At 41.9% G+C, this 23,941-nt stretch overlaps 1 protein-coding gene across 2 annotated transcripts in view; it reads left to right on the forward strand.

The window, feature by feature from the left end:
- Oseg6 (intraflagellar transport protein Oseg6) overlaps window positions 1-23,941 on the forward strand; it is a 119,943-nt gene that overhangs the window by 19,591 nt on the left and 76,411 nt on the right. For both annotated transcript variants that reach the window (XM_070104654.1, XM_070104653.1), the window contains exons 5-12: window positions 5,664-5,793; window positions 8,277-8,487; window positions 14,196-14,308; window positions 15,976-16,149; window positions 17,582-17,709; window positions 18,518-18,630; window positions 18,958-19,179; window positions 19,625-19,747. In XM_070104654.1, the coding sequence (XP_069960755.1) occupies window positions 5,664-5,793; window positions 8,277-8,487; window positions 14,196-14,308; window positions 15,976-16,149; window positions 17,582-17,709; window positions 18,518-18,630; window positions 18,958-19,179; window positions 19,625-19,747 (1,214 nt within the window). The remainder of the gene's footprint in view (window positions 1-5,663; window positions 5,794-8,276; window positions 8,488-14,195; window positions 14,309-15,975; window positions 16,150-17,581; window positions 17,710-18,517; window positions 18,631-18,957; window positions 19,180-19,624; window positions 19,748-23,941) is intronic.

Genomic DNA, 23,941 nt, shown 5'->3' on the forward strand with positions numbered 1-23,941 from the left:
AATTTTTTCCCATAAGGAATATTGTGAAGTAGATTAGTCCATTTCAAACCCCCAAACATACATGTACAAAAGCACTTACATAAATACACTTACATAATTGGTCGCATTTGGAGGGGATCGTTAAGCGGGGGTCCACTGTATTAACACTAGTATTAACACTAGTATTAACACTAGTATTAACACTAGTATTAACACTTGTATTAACACTAGTATTAACACTAGTATTAACACTTGTATTAACACTTGTATTAACACTAGTATTAACACTAGTATTAACACTAGTATTAACTATATTACATGTTTTTATGATATGACTTTACATGTTTTCATGACTTGAGGTGCTGTGGAAAGTATTCAGGGAAATCGGTTGGCCGGACTTGAGTCCTGGAGGTGGGAAGTACAGTGCTTGCTCTCTGAAGAAGCTGTGAGGACATTTGCAGTTTTGAACTGTATTATCAGTGCCCATCTGGCAAGGCAGAGATAGAGTGAATGATGGTGAAATTGTTTCTTCCTTTTTGGGTCACCCTACCTAGGTGGGAGACAGCTGATTTGTTGAAAAAATAAAAAATTCTTTTTTAGTGTATTGAATTATGAGTACAGGTTTTCCACACTTTGCAAATTTGCTTTTGTTCAGTGACCCCCATTTCCAGCAGTAATTTTGCTATTTTCGATATAAATTTACTCCTGTGTGATCACCCAGGCTCACCACCACTTGACATTTTAGCAATAGTATCTCTGGCAAGACAGTGATAGTGTGAATGATGGTGAAAGTGTTTCTTTTTCAAGTAACCTACTTTAGTGGGAGACAGTCGGTGCATTGAAATAAAAAGCATCCCATTAAATATCACTTTCAGTTGTCTTTTATTTTATTTATAGGAAGGAAATAAGAGAAAGAAAACAGACTAGGGATGGGGAAAGCCAATGAGAATATATTGAGAGAAATTTTGTGGCTGGCTTTCAAGAGTTGTGTCAAGTCTGGTGTAAAGGCAAAGGAAGTTAGCTGGGGGTGGGGGGAGCAGAGGGAGCAATTGAGATATGCTGTCACAGGTTGGTAATGTGTGTGCTTCAACCCAGGGAGGAGGGAAGAGCAGAGGGAGGGAGGGGTTGAGATATGCTGCCACAGGTTGCTAATGTGTGTGCTTCAACCCAGGGAGGAGGGAAGAGCAGAGGGAGGGAGGGGTTGAGATATGCTGTCACAGGTTGGTAATATGTGTGCTTCAACCCAGGGAGGAGGGAAGAGCAGAGGGAGGGAGGGGTTGAGATATGCTGCCACAGGTTGCTAATGTGTGTGCTTCAACCCAGGGAGGAGGGAAGAGCAGAGGGAGGGAGGGGTTGAGATATGCTGCCACAGGTTGCTAATGTGTGTGCTTCAACCCAGGGAGGAGGGAAGAGCAGAGGGAGGGAGGGGTTGAGATATGCTGCCACAGGTTGCTAATGTGTGTGCTTCAACCCAGGGAGGAGGGAAGAGCAGAGGGAGGGAGGGGTTGAGATATGCTGTCACAGGTTGGTAATATGTGTGCTTCAACCCAGGGAGGAGGGAAGAGCAGAGGGAGGGAGGGGTTGAGATATGCTGCCACAGGTTGCTAATGTGTGTGCTTCAACCCAGGGAGGAGGGAAGAGCAGAGGGAGGGAGGGGTTGAGATATGCTGCCACAGGTTGCTAATGTGTGTGCTTCAACCCAGGGAGGAGGGAAGAGCAGAGGGAGGGAGGGGTTGAGATATGCTGTCACAGGTTGGTAATATGTGTGCTTCAACCCAGGGAGGAGGGAAGAGCAGAGGGAGGAAGGGGTTGAGATATGCTGCCACAGGTTGCTAATGTGTGTGCTTCAACCCAGGGAGGAGGGAAGAGCAGAGGGAGGGAGGGGTTGAGATATGCTGTCACTGGTTAACCCGTAAATGGTCCAAACGTATATATACGTTTTTTCAACATTTGAAAGTATGTAAAAAAAGTAGATCTTCTTTTTGTTTTTTTGCATTTGAAAATGTGTAAAAAAAACTTTGATCTACTTTTTTTTTGTTATATTTGAAAATATGTAAAAAAACGTAGATCTACTTTTGTAGCACTACACATGTGAACGTAGATCTGCTTGGACCGTTTATGGGTTAATAATGTGTGTGCTCTGTCCCAGGAAGGAGGGAAGAGCGAAGGGAGGGAGGGGTTGAGATATGCTGCCACAGGTTGCTAATGTGTGTGCTTCAACCCAGGGAGGAGGGAAGAGCAGAGGGAGGAAGGGAGGGGTTGAGATATGCTGCCACAGGTTGCTAATGTGTGTGCTTCAATCTAGGGAGGAGGGAAGAGCAGAGGGAGGAAGGGAGGGGTTGAGATATGCTGCCACAGGTTGCTAATGTATGTGCTTCAACCCAGGGAGCAGGGAAGAGCAGAGGGAGGAAGGGAGGGGTTGAGATATGCTGCCACAGGTTGCTAATGTGTGTGCTTCAACCCAGGGAGGAGGGAAGAGCAGAGGGAGGAAGGGAGGGGTTGAGATATGCTGTCACAGGTTGCTAATGTGTGTGCTTCAACCCAGGGAGGAGGGAAGAGCAGAGGGAGGAAGGGAGGGGTTGAGATATGCTGCCACAGGTTGCTAATGTGTGTGCTTCAACCCAGGGAGCAGGGAAGAGCAGAGGGAGGAAGGGAGGGGTTGAGATATGCTGTCACAGGTTGCTAATGTGTGTGCTTCAATCTAGGGAGGAGGGAAGAGTAAAGGGAGGGAGAAAACAGCAGAGGGATGGAGGGAAATATGTTGTCACAGGTTGATAATGTGTGTACTTCAACCCAGGGAGCAGGGAGGGAGATATGTTATCATCAGGAGCATATATTCTGGGTGTGCTAGGTGAGTGCTGCATACACACCATAGATGGTAAATTCATAGTATTAAGCTCACCCAGTAATATAATCATGGATCATAATAGGAAACTAATTTTTTTGTCCTCTGTTATGATATATTGTGGCAGTTGTGAGACATCAGTGCACACTCCACAGCTAATTGTATCATGATATGGCACTGGGTGGATGGCACGATAATGGCAGAGTGACAGTAATAAGGGCTGAGGTTGAGCAGCGTTCCACGAGTACACATCCTGTCTTCATTATCCTGGTGCAAAGTTGTGTGTATATACTCGTTGAAAATTCATTAACTTAATTTGATTTTGTTTATAATAATTCTGGTCTTGCAGTATCATGATATAATCTGGCCATAATTTGTTTTCAGATCTAATTGTACACACTCAGAAACAAAGATTAAGTCAGGATGAAGACTTGGGTTGTTGATGTAACAATATCAGCTGTTATTTACAGTTTACCCTGCAAAGTTGTGTGTTGATATGCTCAGTGGCACTTGCTCACTTTCATGATTTTCTTACGTTCTTGTGCATATTGTTAGAATTTATTAATGTTAATCTTAAATGCTATACGGGAAAACTGGAGGAAGGGAGGGAGGAAAGGAAAAGAGGCAGATTATAATTGAATCTTGGTTTTTTCTTTTCACTCTGGTGTACAATTGAACAAGTGTACTAGAGATGGAGCGATACCAGATTTGTTGCCAGTACCGACACTCAGTTTTAGGCCAATATCAGTACCATCAAAACTAACTGTCACTCATCAATACTGGTACCAATACCATCAAACTTGGCTGATACCCACTGATACTGATATTTAGTTTTAAACTGATACAGGTACCATCAAAATTAGCCAATACCCACTAATACCATTGCTGATACCCAGGCACATCCCTAAAGTAGCATCATTACTCATACTTCTCCTTGTTTTCTAAATTCTTACAACCCACCCTATCATTTTGTGGGACTTTACTGCATTACCTTAATTGTGTTGTGTAAATAATATATTATTTGAGAGTATTACTGCTGAGTCTTGCGTATGTTTCTTTGCTCTCTTCCTCCAACTTGTAGTATGTGCTCATATTTAGTTATTTTTTAATGTATACATTTTAGAATTATTACGAATGCTCATCGTGTTATTTCTGTTTGCCCACTGGAAAAACGTTGATGTCTCTTTGTAATTTTTCTTTGTCATTACTGTACTGGCAAAATATTAATCATTTATTCCACTGTTTTCAACATCATTAATATACACCACCATCAAATGTTATCCAGGGCATGGACAGCCCTGGGACTATCAGCTCGGAAACATACAGCCTCTCCTCACTTAATAACAGAGTTCCTTTCCAAAGACCACATCGGTAAATGAATTCATCACTAAGTGAGGAGCATACTGTAATGGTAGTGGGTTTGTGTCAACTATCTTTGAGATTGTTTTAATATCACCTTGAACCATTTATAACATTTCTGGTATATTTTTAAATGTTTATACAGTAACATACTGTATATTGTAATACAGTGGACCCCTGGTATTTGATATTAATCCGTTCCTGAGAGCTCATCGTATACCAAAATTATCGAAAGGTGAATTAATTTTCCCCATAAGAAATAATGGAAATCAAATTAATCCATGCAAGACACCCAAAAGTATGAAAAAAAAGTTTTACCACATGAAATATTAAGTTTAATGCACACAAACTGAAGAAGACATGCACAGTTTGTAGTACTCTACTAACAATAGAATACATGACACTTACCTTTAATGAAGATCTGGTGATGATTGATGGGATGGGAGGAGGGGAGAGTGTCGAACTTATTGTTTAGAAGGGGAATCCCCTTCCATTAGGACTTGAGGTAGCAAGTCCTTTTCCGGGGTTACTTCTCTTCTTTTAATGCCACTAGGACCAACTTGAGAGTCACTGGACCTCTGTCACGCAACAAATCTGTCCATAGAGCTCTGTACATCCCGTTCCTTTACAATTTGTCTAAAATGGGCCACAACATTGTCATTGTAATAGTCACCAGCACGGCTTGCAATAGCTGTGTTAGGGGGATTTTCATCCATAAAGGTTTGCAGTTCAACCCACTGTACACACATTTCCTTAATTTTTGAAGTAGGCACAATGGATTCCACAATTGGCATAGGCTTCTCAGGGTTAGCCCCAAACCCTTTTTACCACAGGGTTGGCACTAGAAGCTTTCTTGGGGCCCATGGTGACTTATTTTGCAGAAACAAGCACCAAAAACACTGTGATAATATGGAATGTACCGAATGTATCCTTAGATGCGAGCACACTGGCTGGCTTGTAAACACTGGGCCACACATGGACACGTCTCGAACGAATTGCGTGTGACGGGTTTTTTAACGAGAAGCGAGCCAAAATTTTTGCGTTAAAATGTATCAAATACCGGATTTATCGGATACCGTTGCCATCGAATACCGGGGGTCCACTGTATACAGTACACTACTGTAGAGGACATCAGCTCTAATATACATTATTTAAGTATGCATACTGGTCAGAGAGCCTGTCGGAAGTTTGAGTCGTCAGTAAATGAGTACGTATGTCATTAAGTGAGGAGAGGCTGTATAAACTTTTTTAAATCACTTGCAAATGTATCAGGTTAAGAAGAATGCTCTAATTATGAATAAGGAAATATATTTCAAATTATATATTGACTGTTTACCACACTGATCACAGAACAGATGAGGTTTGAACCCATGGCCATTGAGTCCTGCAATTCACAGACTGTTCTGTGATTTATTTGCACTCGTGTTTTTACCGTACTGTTTTCAGCAGCATTAAAATACTATGACACGTTTACATACAGGGAGAGTACAGCACCTGGACTCAGGGCTCCGAGATACACTAACATTCCTAGCATGGTCTCGCACTGCCCCTCTTCTAGCTGTGGGAACCTCTAAAGGCAACCTTATGATCTACAACCATCAAACATCAAGGTACACCTACCATCCGACTTACGACTGAGTTCGGTTCCGAGAAACCGGTCGTAAGTCGAAATGGTCGTAAGTCGAACTTTACTACTGAAAATCAACAAAACATTTTTGTAATGACTTTATTTTATTGTTTTATTTTGGTATTTCATGTTTTACTTTACTTTTTATGTTGTTAGTACTGTATTTTATACTGTAGGGTTTAGGATATACACTGTGTACAACACAAATAGTTGTTTATTTCCCAGAAATTTGGCATAAAAAACACGGTCGTAAGTCGAGTGGTCGTAAGTCGAGCAGGTCGTAAGTCAGATGGTAGGTGTATATGCATGTTGTAATGATTGTAGTAGTGGAGTCACTTGGATTTCTGTGGTAGGTTTCTTTTGAGTGCAGTTGTGCTAGATAACTTATGGAGTATAGTGCCTGCACTCTGAAGGATGGGTGGGATTGTTACAGAGGGTAAGCTAATTATGATGTCTATCTTGACTGGCCATGGACCAGGCTGCAGGGGTCCACCCTCCCCGTGGCCCGTTCCATGACCAGACTTCACAGTGGATCAGGGCCTAATCAACCAGGCTGTTACTGCTGGCCGCACACAGTCCAGCGTACAAACCACATCTTGGCTGGTCAGGCACTGACTGCACACTTCTGGAAAGACAGAGATTGATTAACTGTTGGTGAATGTGTTTTCTTCTTTAGGTCACCCTTCTTTAACAGGAGACAGCCCCAGAAACTGACATCATCTTCAGCTTTCACTTCTGAATTCTTTTTTTTATATTTCTTTGTTCTAAATGGTTGTGAGGTTGTTGTTGTTGTTGGGGTTTATAGGGCCACTGACAGCATAGACCATATCGAGCCCTGCCTTCCTCAACCAAAGTAGAAGGATATTTATATTACCTCAACCAAAGTAGAAAGATATTGACTAATAACTGCATATTATATATCCCTAATGTGCCCTGAAGCCAGCAAGAATGCGCAGGTACAGGCCAGGACCTCCTGATGGTCTGGCGGGTCAAACCCCTCCCCATTGAGAAGGAGAGGTAGGGTTAAAAATTGCACCCCAAATGTGTACAAGGCTAAACAGAGAATAGTCCGTGCAGAGTGGTAACGGGGGCACCACCGTAGGAAATGTTCCACCGTCTCAGGGTTTGAGGGACACCACGGGCAGTACGGAGAGTCCGTCATCCAAAGGTGGTGCAGACGAGCTGCCAGTCATGAGTGCCCAACCCAGAGACGAGTCAGTGCAACATCCAGTGCGATTGAAATAGCGAGCCCAAGGGTAGGGGCCATTGAAAGATCAGATAGAGCTCAATGCTGAAGAAGAGAGGGAGCGTAACAGATTCTCCTGCCATAAATGACGGATTCTTTTCAAACAGTCCTTGTGAAATCACTACGGCCCAGTGCAAGAGAGGTAATGGTAGGAAGTGAGTGTGTGAGGGAGGCCGCTCGATCAGCCACTTCATTGCCTCGAATGCCAACATGGGCCAGCACCCACTGAAGGGAGATGCTCCAACCCAAACTCTGGAAGAAGCGCAGAAGAAGAAACTACGTCTGTCAGACGAGGACATGTAGGGACCATGGACTAATAGGGCACAAAAGTACCAGGGAAGATTGGGAATCAGAGAAGAGAACCACAGGCTGAGGAGGAAGGTGAGCAAGGACAAAAACCAAAGCCTGGTGAATGGCAAAGAGCTCACCTGCTAGGACTGAGTGAGTGGGGTCTAACTGCCAGGTTTGACACAGAGAGATCAGCAAAGAAGGCAGCAGAAGACATAGTAGGAGGGGAAGTTCATGCTGAGCTGTCTGTGTAGATGGAGAAGGAAGAACCATATGTGACAGCATGAAACTCTTCAAAGAGAAATGCAGCTATCTGAGGAGGTTCCCTGTTCCTGTAAGGCCAATCCAGGTGGATGTACCATGTCATGTTCATCCGGGGGGGACCAGAGAGTGGAGAGGAGGATTGTGAGGTTGCTGTTTCCCCTTAAAACATGAAAACTTATCCAAGTTTTCCTGTAGGGATTTAATGTTTTTTAATCATGTTCACTGTCTACCATCTAGTGAGGAGGACATCTCTAAAGTGTAACATGTCCACCTCTCCTTTATATTACATCTCTGAAGTTGTTTGTTGTTACACTTAGGAATAGTGATACTATAGTAGTGGTACTAGTAAGACTTATGGTTCAGTGGTAGAGTATTCAGCTCATAACAGAAGTTTCCAGGTTTGATTTCCTGGCAGGTTCAGACATTGCAGAATATTTACCTAAATTTGCTGCCTTTGTTTACTTACCAATATAATATGTATATGGGTGTTAGTCAGCTATTGTGGGTTACAGTCTAGGAAAGAGTCAGAAAGATATTGAAAATAAGCCATTCTATTTGGTTTTCTTAGGTTATCCTCTATTAATAATGTAAAGAATGTCTACTGCAACATACTAATTACTATACAGTACTATAGTATTAAAAGCAGTCTGTGTTGTGTTGTGTTGCAGGCGGATCCCAGTTGTGGGCAAACATAGTCGGAAGATTCAGAGTGGATGTTGGTCATCTGGGAATCTCTTGGCTCTAGGTGGAGAGGACAAAATTCTTACCATAAGCAGCAGTGAAGGAGACACTCTGAGGACGACTCCCCTTCGAGGTGAACCTTCAGATATACAGTTCTCAGAAATGAAACAAGATGAGAGAGCTATGGCTGAAAACACGGTTGGTCCTTTGCTTTATAATTTATTGTCATAATGTCATAGTTGTTCAATATATTTATAGATAAGTTGTAAGAGAAGTGAATGATCAGGTTGCAGAGGTTAGTGGACAAGTTAAGTAGGGTATGTAAAAGAAAGAAATTAAAAGTGAACATAGGAAAGGGCAAGGTGATGAAGATAACAAAATTTAGGAAATGAAAAATTGGATATCAGATTGGAAGGAGGGAGTATGGAGGAAATAATGTGTTTAGATATTTGGAAGTGACTCATGAAATTGTAATAACACGATTGCAAACAAATCACAGTATGGGTGGGAACCGAACTCATGGCAAGTGAGTTGTAACACTCAAAACCAGTGCATAAGCCACTGGGCCAGCTCATTACAAGAAGATTCATCCAACTAGGTATATTTATACACCATAGGGAGGTTAGCATGGGTCCCACTGTTACCACAAATGCAAGTTTTTACAGATGAATCTCCTGCCAGCATGGCCATGGCAAACACTAGCTCAAGTCCCCTCAAAGCTTATGCACTGGTCTGGAGTTTTACAACTCACTTGCTGCAAGTTCAAGCCCTACCCATACTGTGGTTTGTTTGCAATCGTGTTATTACGATTTTATGAGTCATGATGACGGCTTTGAGGGGACTTGAGCTAGAGTTCGCCACGGCCATGCTGGCAGGAGATTCATCTGTAAAAACTTGCATTTGTGAGAACAGTGAGACCCATGCTAACCTCCCTATGGTGTGTAAATATACATTGTACCTAGTTAGATGATTCTTATTGTAGCCAGCTGGCCCAGTGGCTTACACACTGGCCTGGAGTTTTACCACTCACTTGCTGCGAGTTCAAGCCCAACCCGTACTGTGGTTTATTATAGAGTGGACATGTCAGCAGATTGGTCTATGAAAGATGAGGTGAACCATAGAATTGATGAGGGGGGAAAAAAAGGTGAGTGATGCACTGAGGAATCTGTGGAGACAAAGGATGTTATCCATGGAATCGAAGAGGGGAATATATGAGAGTATAGTGGTACCAATGCTCTTATATGGATGTGAAGCATGGGTGGTGAATGTTGCAACAAGGAGAAGGCTGGAGGCAGTGGAGATGTTGTGTCTGAGGGGCAATGTGTGGTGTAAATATAATGTGGAGAATCTGTAGCTTGGAGAATAGAAGGAGGTGTAGGGTTTCTAAAAGTATTATCCAGAGGGCTGAAGAGAGGGTTGTTGAGGTGGCTCAGTCATTTAGAGAGGATGGAACAAAATAGAATGACTTGGAGGGTGCATAAATCTATAGTGGAAGGAAGGCTGGGTAGGGGTTGTCCTAGGAAAGGTTGGAGGGAGGGGATGAAGGAGGTTTTGTGTGCAAGGGCCTTTAGACTTCCAGCAAGCTTGCATGAGCATGTTAGGAGCAAGTGGAAGCAAATGGTTTTTGTGACTTCACGTGCTGTTGGAGTGTGAGCAAAGTAACATTTATGAAGGGATTCAGGGAAGCTGGTTAGCAGGACTGGGGTCCTGGAGGTGGAAAGTACAGTACCTGCACTCTGAAGGAGGGGAGGAGATATGTTACAGTTTTTGAACTGTAGTATCGGCACACCTCTGGCAAGACAGTGATGGAGTGAGTGATGATGAAATTGTTTCCTCTTTTTTGGGTCACCCTGCCTTGGTAGGAAACAGCCAATGTATTAAAAAAAAAATTGCTAATTTCTCAGTGGGTGTGTGTAGAGGAATCTTTCCTCCATAAGCCATGCGTGTCATGAGAGGCGACTAAAATGCTGGGAGCTAGGGGCTAGTAGCACCTTCTTCTGTATAAATTACTTAATGTAAATAGAAGAAAAACTTTGTTTCTTCTTTTTTGGGTCACCTTGCCTTGGCTGTGTCAAAAATAATGTTTTTTTTTTTTTTTTCAACAAGTCGGCCGTCTCCCACCGAGGCAGGGTGACCCAAAAAGAAAGAAAATCCCCAAAAAGAAAATACTTTCATCATCATTCAACACTTTCACCACACTCACACATAATCACTGTTTTTGCAGAGGTGCTCAGAACACAACAGTTTAGAAGCATATACGTATAAAGATACACAGCATATCCCTCCAAACTGCTAATATTACTAATGTTACTAATTATATTTATCCCTTTCACTGTTTCGACCCCTGATCTGAAACTTTTCCACAATGTCCAAGAATTTTCAAAAATAAGATTTTTGTTATTTTTCTTATGAAATGGTAGAGAAGGTAATAAAACAAAATTGATGGAAAATTGACAAAGTTACACTTTCATGAATTTTGCTGCATCATTGATATTTATGCATTGGTGATTTTGCCCACTTTGAGTCCTATTTTTAGACCAATTACATTGTTCTAGTTGATCAAATTCTTAGCTATTTCGCTAGCATGTCTTCCATTTTATCAATTTAGCACAAGAAATCATCCAGTCAACTATTTCAACTAATCATTAAAGTGATCGGAAATGGGTAATTTGGCCATTTTCACACAAATATCAAAGTATTCCATTTTCAAAATAGGGTTTAGAATAAACATTGCAGGCATTCCTGGCACTAAAATAACATTTCCTATGTTCATTAGTTATGTTCCCTGGCTTTACACTTGAATTCCATTTTGATTTTTTATTCACACAAAGAATATTTGTGCACAAAAAATAGAGGATTTACTTTTATACATTTTGTAATAATTGTATAAATAATATCAGTGCATTCATGAACAAATTTTATACCCACCAGTTGGACGTGTATTAGACTAGTGATATGAGTAGTTTATTCTTGAACATCGGCAAAAATCGAACAATTCTGTTACTTTTAGCTCAATTTCAAGCTATATTCAGTTCTAAAACCAATCAGAATCATAGCTGTTTCTGTAATATATCTTCCATTCTATCAAATGAGACCAAGAAACTGAGATTACAACCATAAAAACCATATGAAAATACCCTGCAAATTCACTCTTTTAAACCAAAAACAGGGATGCAGTTTTTTCTTATTAAGCACTGCATGCTGCAGGATTTTTTTATATGGTGCACACTTGTCACATAGACCTGTTCTATCATATCTAGGCCCAAATATACTGCTCACAGCTTATCTGAGTGAGCTGAGCTCGTGGCGTAGTACGTACTACAGTAGTGACATTGACTTCAAAACCGTAGTACAGGTTCACCATCACTAATCCGGCATCTTTGCGACCTGTAAGATGTCAGATTAATGATTTTGCTGGATTACAGAGTGATTAGGTTAGAATATGCTTAACCCAACGGCGATATTTACTCATCAGCGATTTCACCCACTTCATGCCCTATTTTTGGCTCATTCCATTGTTCCAGTCTACCAAACTCAGCTATTTTGCTAGTATTCCTTTTATTCTTTTGATTGAGTACAAGAAACCACCCATTTACCTATTTCAACTACCTGGAGAGGGTTTTGGGGGTCAATGCCCCTGCAGCCCAGTCTGTGACCAGGCCTCATGGTGGTTCAGGGCCTGATCAACCAGGCTGTTACTGTTGGCCACATGCAGCCCAACGTATGAACCACAGCTTGGCTGGTCAGAAATCAATAATTTGGCCAATTTCACACAAATTTCAAGAGATGCCAATTTCAAAACAGTTCTCAGAATAAACAGTGCAGACATTCCTAGCACTACAATAACATTTTCTCTGTTCATTAGTCACGTCTCCAGGCCTCTCTTATATTACGCTTGCTTTCCGTTTTGAATTTTTATTCACACAAAAAATAGAAGGTTTACTGTTGTGCAGACTACTGCTTTATTGTAATATTTGTACAAATAATGTAACCCATTCGTGACTGCGTATTAGACCGGCCAGTTGGACACATATTGGATGGTGATGTCATTTGTTTAATGTTGAACATCAGCAAAAATCAGACATTTCTGCTACTTTGAGTTCAATTTCATGGTACTGTCCTTTTTGAAACCAATAAAAATCATATCTATTTCTGTAAAAGATCTTCCATTCTATCAAATGAGGCCAAAAAACGAGAATACAACCATAAAATCCATACAAAAATACACCGCAAAGTCGCTGTTTTACACCAAAAACACGTTTGCAATGAGCAGGTTATAACAGTAAATGGAGTAAAAAGAATTAGAGTAACTTATGCAGCAAGTAGTGCCACCAAACAGTAGCGGTAGGTTGGTGTGGCTACCTCAGAAATTTGAAATTATGCTAGCCGAAATTAGTGCCGGATTACTGATTGAACCAGATTACTGATTGCCGGATTAGTGATGGCTGACCTGTACTATGGCACAGTCAGCGAAAGGGCTAAAAAATGCCTAAAAATTTTGAGTTCCTATTAAATATTGCACACATGAGATAGATGCAAGCTAATAATGTGTAAATACACCACATACTGTATATAAATTTTTGACAAGATGGCAGTTAGCATAGGGGTAGATTGTTTAGGTAATATTTGATTCTATGTACAGTGGACCCTCGACCAACCATGGCATTGTATAACGTTAAATCCGACTAGTGATACATTTTAACGCAAAAATTTTGCCTCGACTAGCTCTAAAAAAGTCGACCAACGTGATTCGTTCCGTTCAAGACGCGTCCACGTGTGGCCTGAGTGCGCCTCACTTGTCCCATGGGTCCCAGTGTTTACAAGCCCGCCACCGTGGTTGTGTCCAAACATACAATCGGAACATTTCATATTATTACAGCGTTTTTAGTGATTGCACCTGCAAAAGAAGTCACCATGGGCCCCAAGAAAGCTTCTAGTGCCAACCCTGTGATAAAAAGGGTGAGAATTAGTATGGAAATTAAGAAAGATTTTGAAGGGTTTGGGGCTAACCCTGAGATGCCTATGCCAGTTGTGGAATCCATTGTGCCTACTTCAAAGATTAAGGAAATGTGTGCAAAGTGGGTTGAACTGCAAATCTTTATGGATGAAAATCACCCTAACACAGCTATTGCAAGCCGTGCTGGTGACTATTACAATGACAATGTTATGGCCCATGTTAGACAAATCTTAAAGGAACGGGAGGTACAGAGCTCTATGGACAGATATATTGTGCGACATAGGTCCAGTGACTCTCAAGCTGGTCCTAGTGGCATTAAAAGAAGAAGGGAAGTAATCCCGGAAAAGGACTTGACACCTCAAGTCTTGAGGTGTCAAGCCCCTTCCATTAGGACTTGACACCTCAAGTCCTAATGGAAGGGGATTCCCCTTGTAAACACTAATGCCATCCACACTCTCCCCTCCTCCCATCCCATCAGTCATCACCAGATCTTCAATAAAGGTAAGTGTCATGTAATTGTACATGTCTTCTTCAGTTTGTGTGTATTAAAATTAATATTTCATGTGGTAAAATTTTTTTTTTCAATACTTTGGGGGTGTTAGGAACAGATTAATTTGATATCCATTATTTCTTATGGGGAAAATTAACTCGACTAACGATAATTTCGACTAACGATGAGCTCTCAGGAACGGATTAATATCGTTGGTCGAGGGTCCACTGTATATCCATTTGTTTGGCATCTTATTCCCATTGCATTTTGAACATTCTACCATAGAGAAGACAATTTGTAGCAGTAAATAGTCACGTAGTGCCTGGACTCAGCACAGGAAGTTGATCCAAAAACAAACATACTTGGCCAGTGCCTCAGTATCTTATGCTGTATTGTACATAATATAACATTCAAGATGAGGACAGACTTTAAAATTACTTTATTTTTTACTTTGTTTAGGTAAGCCTTGTTGTTGCCAAGAAAACTCTCTTCCTCTACAACCTCAATGACCCAGAAAATCCCATTGAACTGGCCTTCCAAAGCAGATATGGAAACATTGTTTCTTACAAGTGGTGAGTTTGGCAGATTTTACTTTATCGAAGTATTAGAAGTAGTGTAGACATCAGTATAAATGTAAGTCAAGTATGCAAACTGATTTAGTGAACATGTTTACTTTGTAAAACACCTGTGAGTAGGTGTCTCTCAACACAACATGCACTGTGTTATATCTAGCAGGTGTCTCTCTCAACACAGCATGCACTGTGTTATATCTAGCAGGTGTCTCTCTCAACACAGCATGCACCGTGTTATATCTAGCAGGTGTCTCTCTCAACACAGCATGCACCGTGTTATATCTAGCAGGTGTCTCTCTCAACACAGCATGCACCGTGTTATATCTAGCAGGTATCTCTCTCAACACAGCATGCACCGTGTTATATCTAGCAGGTGTCTCTCTCAACACAGCATGCACCATGTTATATCTAGCAGGTGTCTCTCTCAACACAGAACATGCACCATGTTATATCTAGCAGGTGTCTCTCTCAACACAGCATGCACCATGTTATATCTAGCAGGTGTCTCTCTCAACACAGAACATGCACCATGTTATATCTAGCAGGTGTCTCTCTCAACACAGCATGCACCGTGTTATATCTAGCAGGTGTCTCTCTCAACACAGCATGCACCGTGTTATATCTAGCAGGTGTCTCTCTCAACACAGAACATGCATCATGTTATATCTAGCAGGTGTCTCTCTCAACACAGAACATGCACCATGTTATATCTAGCAGGTGTCTCTCTCAACACAGCATGCATCATGTTATATCTAGCAGGTGTCTCTCTCAACACAGAACATACACCATGTTATATCTAGCAGGTGTCTCTCTCAACACAGAACATGCACCATGTTATATCTAGCAGGTGTCTCTCTCAACACAGAACATGCACCATGTTATATCTAGCAGGTGGCTCTCTCAACACAGAACATACACCATGTTATATCTAGCAGGTGTCTCTCTCAACACAGAACATACACCATGTTATATCTAGCAGGTGGCTCTCTCAACACAGAACATGCACATGTTATATCTAGCAGGTGTCTCTCTCGACACGGAACATTCATCATGTGTTATATCTAGCAGGTGTATCTCTCAACACAGAACATGCTCTGAGAGCTTACAGTAACTCTTATATTAGGGATTAAAGTATCCTGATGTAAGTGTCTACACCAGTTGTTTCTTTAATGACTGTTATTATTATCAATAGTCCTTAAATCCAACAAATTAACTGCTTTATGCAGGCATACTTCACTTTAATGTGCTTTCTTTTAGAGTGTTTTGCTAATACAGTGCTTTTCAGTTATGTATTAGGTTTATTATTATCGGTGCTTGCCCGAAATGCCCCGGCATGATAATGGCTTTGTACTTAGCAAACCAATATTGTAATTACACATTGTAAACTATGCAAAGAAATAAAAACCTTAACCTTAATCCTTCATGGCTTGTGGTGGTGACGCACATGTCAGCTGACTCCCAGCTGAATCAAGCATTGTTTTTTAGGTGTGGCACTATTGTGCACTTAATAAATGATTGTGTTCCCAGGAACCTAACGGTTGTGTTAGCGAGGTATGTAATCTTTGTGGTAATTTTAGTAATGGCAGCACTCCTTAATTATCTTTAGTGTGGTATTGTTATATGATAAGTCTAAGAAGACCAACTCTAATGTGAAAAATTTTTTGTAGGTATGGCGATGGGTATATTTTACTAGGATTCTCTGGAGGATATTTTGTCGTCATTTCCACTCACCTCAAAGAAATTGGACAGGAATTATTTCAAGCTAAGAACCACAGAGATGTACTAAATGATATAGCCATTTCCACCACTCTGAGTAAAGCAGCTTCATGTGGAGATAATGTGTGAGTACATACTACTTATTTTATACTCTTAATACTAATGAAAATAAAAGAGTACTCTTGGTTTTTTCCATGTGAGTTTGTTACTTTTCTTTAGAATCTTTCATAAGCACAGTATCATCAGCAAAAAGTAACTGAGTCAACTCCCATTTTGTATTTGATTCCCCATAATTTAATCCCACTCCATTCTCCAACACCCTAGCATTTACTTCTTTTACAACCCCATCTGTAAATATATTAAACAACCATGGTGACATTACACATCCCTGTCTAAAACCTACTATCCCTTTTAATATTTACCAGGAAGTAATCTCCCTCTCCCCTACACACCCCAACCTGAGCCTCACTATCCTCATAAAAACTCAAATACACCTACCATCCGACTTACGATCGAGTTCGGTTCCGAGAAACCGGTCATAAGTCGAACTTTACTACTGAATATCAACAAAACATTTTTGTAATGACTTTATTTTATTGTTTTATTTTGGTATTTCATGTTTTACTTTACTTTTTATGTTGTTAGTACTGTATTTTATACTGTAAGGTTTAGGATAAACACTGTGTAAACACAAATAGTTGTTTATTTCCCAGAAATTTGGCATAAAAAACACGGTCGTAAGTTGAGTGGTCGTAAGTCGGATGGTAGGTGTAATTACATCCACCAAGACAGCCACAACTGTAAGCCAGCTAGACGAGACCAAGCTGCCACACAGTTATTGTTATTGTTACATGTATTATGTAACAGACAATTACTTTAGGCATTCTATTATTAGACATACATACAGCTGTAGCCGGGAACCTAACCTGCTATATAAGCGGGCCCCTCCTGTACAGCAGTAGGCCGGAATTTAACCTGCTGTATAAGCAGGACCCACCTGTACAACAATAGTCCAGAACCTAACCTGCTATATAAGTGAGGCCTGCCTGTACAGCAGTAGCACGGAACCTAACCTGCTGTATAAACAATGCCCTCCTGTACAGCAGTAGCCAGGAACCTAATCTGCTGTATAAGCAGGGCCCTCCTGTACAGCAGTAACCAGGAACCTAACCTGCTGTATAAGCAGGGCCCTCCTGTACAGCAGTGGCTTATACCCTAACCAGCTGTATAAGTGGGGTCCAACTGTATTACATAGTAAGAATTTTATTCTCATTTTGTATATTTTTTTGGTCTGTTTGATAAGTACTATTTGAGATATGAAAGAGGTGTTCAGTATAAATGCACAGTATAAATGCTGTGTATGTTTAGTTCGTTAAATTTTGTATAGAACAATTGTGTATTGTCTTGATGTAACATGAGTGATGATCCTTCTTACAGTCTTTCTTTGTGTTATGGTTGGTTTTAGATAAGATTCTATTGTCGATTCCACTACTGCTGATACTGTTAACTACTATTATTACTAATTACTACTAACTACTAATTACTTTTTCTTACTAGCATCAAGATACATGAACTATCAGACCTGAAGGAGACATTTGCTGTTATAACTCTGGATGATGAGCGTGGATTAGAATTCCTGGAATGGTCGGATGATGGACAGTTGCTTGCTGTGGCTACTCCTTCGGGTATGTATTTCTCTTCTTGCACAAATAACCCGAGCATAGAAGAGAGGAGATTACGACGACGTTTCGGTCCGACTTGGACCATTTACAGTCACACTGTGACTTTGTAAATGGTCCAAGTCGGACTGAAAAAACTTCTGTGTCTTCTTTTTCTGGTGTCACCCTGCCTTGGTGGTCACCCTGCCTTGGTGGTCACCCTGCCTTGGTGGTCACCCTGCCTTGGTGGTCACCCTGCCTTGGTGATCACCCCGCCTTGGTGATCACCCTGCCTTGGTGTCACCCTGCCTTGGTGGTCACCCTGCCTTGGTGGCCACATTGCCTTGGTGGTCACCTTGTCTCAGTGGTCACCCTACCTCAGTGGGAGATGGCCGATCTGCTAAAAAAAAATACCTGGGGTAATATTCATGCTTCATATGAATATTACCTACTTGGTTTGAATACTATATTTTGGAGCAGATTTCCTTTTACCAGTGTAAATATTCCACCTGATTATTGAATTTAACATAGATCTCATTGATATATAATACGTACTTGGTGCCTTTATTTATGAGGATTTAGTTTAGAAAAACCATATACAGTGGACCCCCGGTTAACGATATTTTTTCACTCCAGAAGTATGTTCAGGTGCCAGTACTGACCGAATTTGTTCCCATAAGAAAAATTGTGAAGTAGATTAGTCCATTTCAGACCCCCAAACATACACGTACAAACGCACTTACATAAATACACTTACATAATTGGTCGCATTCGGAGGTAATCGTTATGCGGGGGTCCACTGTATTTAACTATTTAAGCAATGTTAATTTTGCAGGAAACATTCATGTTTATCTGACTAAGTTGCCAGTGCTAGGAGGAGCTCATGGTTCTAGAGTGGCTTACCTCACATCATTACTAGAAGTGACAGTAACTAACATTGTGGAAAAGGTAAGTCACATTTCTAGTATTACCTTTCTTATAATATTCGTAGAAGTTAAACATGTTTTGAATATTTTTTGATAATAATTTTGAGGTTGAAATTGAACTTAAACCAATTTGCATAAAAAAGTGTATTCAGTCGAGCAGTGTTTTCAGAACTGTAAATTACTTTCTCTGTTGAATTGTTTCTTCTGGAGTTAGTGGTCTTATTTTTATTACTTGGTTTTACCTTGGGTGTTTTTATGTGTGTTTTATATATTTTTTTATTGCCAAGAGCACTGAGTAGTCTCCTAGGTGAAAACACTAATCAAATTTCACAACCTGTTCCTTGTGCAGGAACATCCATTGACTGTAAGTGTGGACGTTGAGCCAAGTTTTTTGGGTGTTGGTCCATTTCATCTGGTGGTGGGAATGAACAACCGTGCTTGGATCTACACGCTCGGAGAAGAGTCAGCAATGCTGCTCAGGGATCGAGAATATTTAGGAACCATCACGTCAGTGCATGTGAATGCAGACTATGCTTCTGTCTTGTATGAGGGCAAGATACAGTTTCATTTAGTAAGTATTGTTCGCTTGTTGTAATATTACCGTGTAATGAACAAGTTATTATGATAAGTATTGTTCACTTGTTGTAATATTATTAATGTATATTTGGGCTGTACTTTCATTCACCAATAATTACTTCTATGTTAAGTTAGCATCAGTTTTAGTAAGTGTTCATTGACTTGTTGATTTTTTTTTCACACTAATATGCTTACTAAACTCTTGGTGAAGCAATGAAGCAAATTCACCATTGTATACATAAAATATTGGAAAATTTTGCATGATATCATGTTTTTAAAATATTATTTTCTAAGATTAATAGACAGATTATCAAATGAGATTGACGGGTATATGTATTTGTAAGTACAAATATTATATTGTGTTTGTTGTTACAATTATTAAGTGAGATTGATGAGTAAGTTGATAATACAAATATTATATTGAGTGATTGTTATTACAGTTAGAGGGAGAGACTGGGGAGGATGAAGAGCGAGAATCTAGACTGTTCCCGAGTGCTGATCAAGCAGACATGCACATCATGGATCATGCACTCACTGCTGATTTCCTCATATACTCCACTGATGTATGTTTTTATGCTATTATGATTCATGCTCTCATTGAAACTCCTTATTTTCTCATGTCCTGGTTAGACTTATAGTCCTGGAATATAGGCTTTTTAAAAAGTGGCAAGAAGGATTACAGTGAATTGACTATTTTTTTTTTTTTTTTTAAATACTAGTCGTATCCCACCGAGGCCAGTGACCTAAAAGAAAAAAAATGAAAGCTTTTCCTTTTAAATTCAGTAATTCATATGGGAGAAGGGTTTATTAGCCCCTGAATTGACTATATGTATAAGAAATTTTTCTCCATGGGAAAGTGGAGAAGAATCTTTCCTCTGTAAGCCATATGCGCTGTAAGGACAGCTAAAATGTCGGGAGCAAACGGCTTGTAACCTTCTAATTTTTTTTTTAATGCTGGCCATCTCCCACTGAGACAAGGTTACCCGAAAAAGAAACGCTTTTACCATATTAAACACTGTTGCTGTCTTACCAGAGGCGCACGTAAACGACAGTTTAGATGTCAATCCAAACAGCAAATATCCCAAACCCCTCCTTTAACCCTTTCAGGGTCCACAGGCCCTATCCCAGACGTGTTCTCAGGGTCCCCCAAATTTCAAAAAAAAAAAAAATTTCTTATGAAAAGATAGAGAATCTTTTCCCGATCATAATGACACCAAAAGTATGAAATTTGATGGAAAACTTATGGAATTATGCTCTCCCGAAGTTAGCAGTCTCCACAATGTTTGCGCATCAGCGATTTTACCCACTTTGAGCCCTATTTTCAGCCAATTCCAGTGTACTAGTCGACAAAAATCATAACTATTTCGCTAGAACTCCATTTTTACTATCGAATGAGTACAAGAAACCACCCATTTACTGATTTCAACTATCCAATACAGTGATCAGAATTTAGCAATTTTGCCAATTTCACACAAATTTCAAAAGATGCCAATTTCCAAATAGGGTCCAGAATAAACAAGAAAGACATTTCTGGCACTAAAATAACACTTCCTCTGTTCATTAGTCACGTCTCCATGCCCCTCTTACATTCTTTTGCTTGTCATTTTGAATTTTTATTCTCACAAAAAAATAGAAGATTTACTGTTATGCAGACTACTGCATTAGTGTAGAAATAGTATAAATAATATCAGAGCACTTGTGAAAGAATATTAGACTCACCAGTTGACGTGTATTGGACGCTTAGCATGATTTGTTTACTTTTCAACTTCGGTAAAAATTGAACATTTCTGCTACTTTGAGCTCAATTTCAAGGTACTTTTTATTGTAAAACCAGTCAAAATCATCTCAGTTTATGTAATATGTCTTTCATTCTATAAAATGAGACCAGGAAAACTAGAATACAACAATAAATACCATACGAAAATACAGTGCAAAGTCTCTGTTTAAATCCAAAAACGTTGTCAAAGTTTTTTTTTTCTCATTACGCACTGTGTGCTGCAGGATTTTTTATACTGCGCACACTGACCACATAGACCCATTCTTTAATATGTAGGCCTACCAGCTTTCTCTCACTAGATTTGAGGGCTCTAGAATTTATGCGTACTAGTACGTCAAGGACCCTGGCGCGTAAGCCGTACTAGTACGGCCGAAACCCTGAAAGGGTTAAAGTGCAGGCTTTGTACTTTCCACCTCCAGGATTCAAGTTTGGCTAACCGGTTTCCCTGAACCCCTTTACAAAATATTACTCTGCTCACATTCCAACAGCTCGTCAAGTCCCAAAAATCATTCATCTCCACTTTTAACACGCTCACACATGCTTGCTGTATGTCCAAGCCCCTTGCACACAAAACTCCTTTGCCCCCTCTATCCTTTCTTAGGATGACCCCTACCTCTCCTTCCCTCCACTACAGATTTATACACCCTCCAAATCATCCTATTTTGCTCAGTCCGTTCTAAATTACCAGACCACCTCAACAACCTCCCCTCGGCCCTCTGGATAATACTTTTAGTAACTCCATATCTCCTAATTTCCACACTATGAATTCTCTGCATAATATTTACACCACACACATTGCCCTTAGACATAACATCACTGCCTCCAACTTCCTTCTTGCTGCAGCATTTACCACCCATGGTGTACACCCATGTAAGAGTATTGGTACCACTATATTTTCATACATTCCCCTCTTTGCCTCCATAGATAATGTTCTTTATCTCCACAGACTCCTCAGTACACCACCTTCCTTTTTCCCTTCATCAATTCAGTGATTCACATCATCTTTCACAGAGATCCATTTGCTGACAAGTCCACTCTCAAATATTTGAACACATTCACTTCTTCCATGCTCCCTCCCTCCAATGTGATATTCAATTTTTCTTTACCTAACTTGTTTGATACCCTCATCACCTTACTCTTATCTCTGTTCACTTTCAACTTTCTTCCTTTACATACCCTCACTCTTCAGAATCTTCTGAAAGCACAGTGTCACCAGCAAAGTGTCATCAAAAAAGTGTCAGTGTCATCAGAAAAAAAACTGTGCCAACTTCCATTTTGTATTAGTTTCTTCATGTATAAATTACTAAATGTAAAAAGAAGAAAATTTTTTTATTCTTCTTGTTTTGGGTCACACTTCCTCAGTGGGAGACAGCCAGTGTTAAAAAAATAATAGGAAATTTTACAGATTTAATTCCTAGGGTGGGTCTTACTGTTACCTCATACCCACTACTCCAGTTAGATGCAACTTAATGTTAAATCATAGCTTAGTTTGTGTTTTGACCTTGGTGGTCGCCCTGCCTTGGTGGTCGCCCTGCCTTGGTGGTCGCCCTGCCTTGGTGGTCGCCCTGCCTTGGTGGTTGCCCTGCCTTGGTGGTCGCCCTGCCTTGGTGGTCGCCCTGCCTGGGTGGTCACCCTGCCTTGGCAGTCGCCCTGCCTTAGTGGTCACCCTGCCTTGGTGGTCGCCCTGCCTTGGTGGTCGCCCTGCCTTGGTGGTCACCCTGCCTTGGTGGTCACCCTGCACTGGTGGTCACCCTGCACTGGTGGTCACCCTGTCATGGTGGTCACCCTGCCATGGTGATCACCCTGCCTTGGTGGTCGCCCTGCCTTGGTGGTCGCCCTGCCTTGGTGGTCGCCCTGCCTTGGTGGTCGCCCTGCCTTGGTGGTCGCCCTGCCTTGGTGGTCGCCCTGCCTTGGATGTCGCCCTGCCTTAGTGGTCACCCTGCCTTGGTGGTCGCCCTGCCTTGGTGGTCGCCCTGCCTTGGTGGTCGCCCTGCCTTGGTGGTCGCCCTGCCTTGGTGGTCGCCCTGCCTTGGTGGTCGCCCTGCCTTGGTGGTCGCCCTGCCTTGGTGGTCACTCTGCCTTGGCGGTCGCCCTGCCTTAGTGGTCACCCTGCCTTGGTGGTCGCCCTGCCTTGGTGGTAGCCCTGCCTTGGTGGAATCCCTGCCTTGGTGGCGACGCTGCCTTGGTGGTCTCCCTGCCTTGGTGGTCGCCCTGCCTTGGTGGTCGCCCTGCCTTGGTGGTCGCCCTGCCTTGGTGGTCGCCCTGCCTTGGTGGTCGCCCTGCCTTGGTGGTCACTCTGCCTTGGTGGTCGCCCTGCCTTAGTGGTCACCCTGCCTTGGTGGTCGCCCTGCCTTGGTGGTCGCCCTGCCTTAGTGGTCACCCTGCCTTGGTGGTCGCCCTGCCTTGGTGGTCGCCCTGCCTTGGTGGTCTCCCTGCCTTGGTGGTCACCCTGCCTTGGTGGTCACCCTGCACTGGTGGTCACCCTGCACTGGTGGTCACCCTGTCATGGTGGTCACCCTGCCATGGTGATCACCCTGCCTTGGTGGTCGCCCTGCCTTGGTGGTCGCCCTGCCTTGGTGGTCGCCCTGCCTTGGTGGTCGCCCTGCCTTGGTGGTCGCCCTGCCTTGGTGGTCGCCCTGCCTTGGTGGTCGCCCTGCCTTGGTGGTCGCCCTGCCTTGGTGGTCGCCCTGCCTTGGTGGTCGCCCTGCCTTGGTGGTCGCCCTGCCTTGGTGGTCGCCCTGCCTTGGTGGTCACCCTGCCTTGGTGGTCACCCTGCCTTGGTGGTCGCCCTGCCTTGGTGGTCACTCTGCCTTGGCGGTCGCCCTGCCTTAGTGGTCACCCTGCCTTGGTGGTCGCCCTGCCTTGGTGGTAGCCCTGCCTTGGTGGCTACCCTGCCTTGGTGGCTACCCTGCCTTGGTGGTCTCCCTGCCTTGGTGGTCTCCCTGCCTTGGTGGTCGCCCTGCCTTGGTGGTCGCCCTGC

This window comes from Cherax quadricarinatus, chromosome 93, assembly GCF_038502225.1.
Source record: "Cherax quadricarinatus isolate ZL_2023a chromosome 93, ASM3850222v1, whole genome shotgun sequence".
NCBI lineage: Eukaryota > Metazoa > Arthropoda > Malacostraca > Decapoda > Parastacidae > Cherax > Cherax quadricarinatus.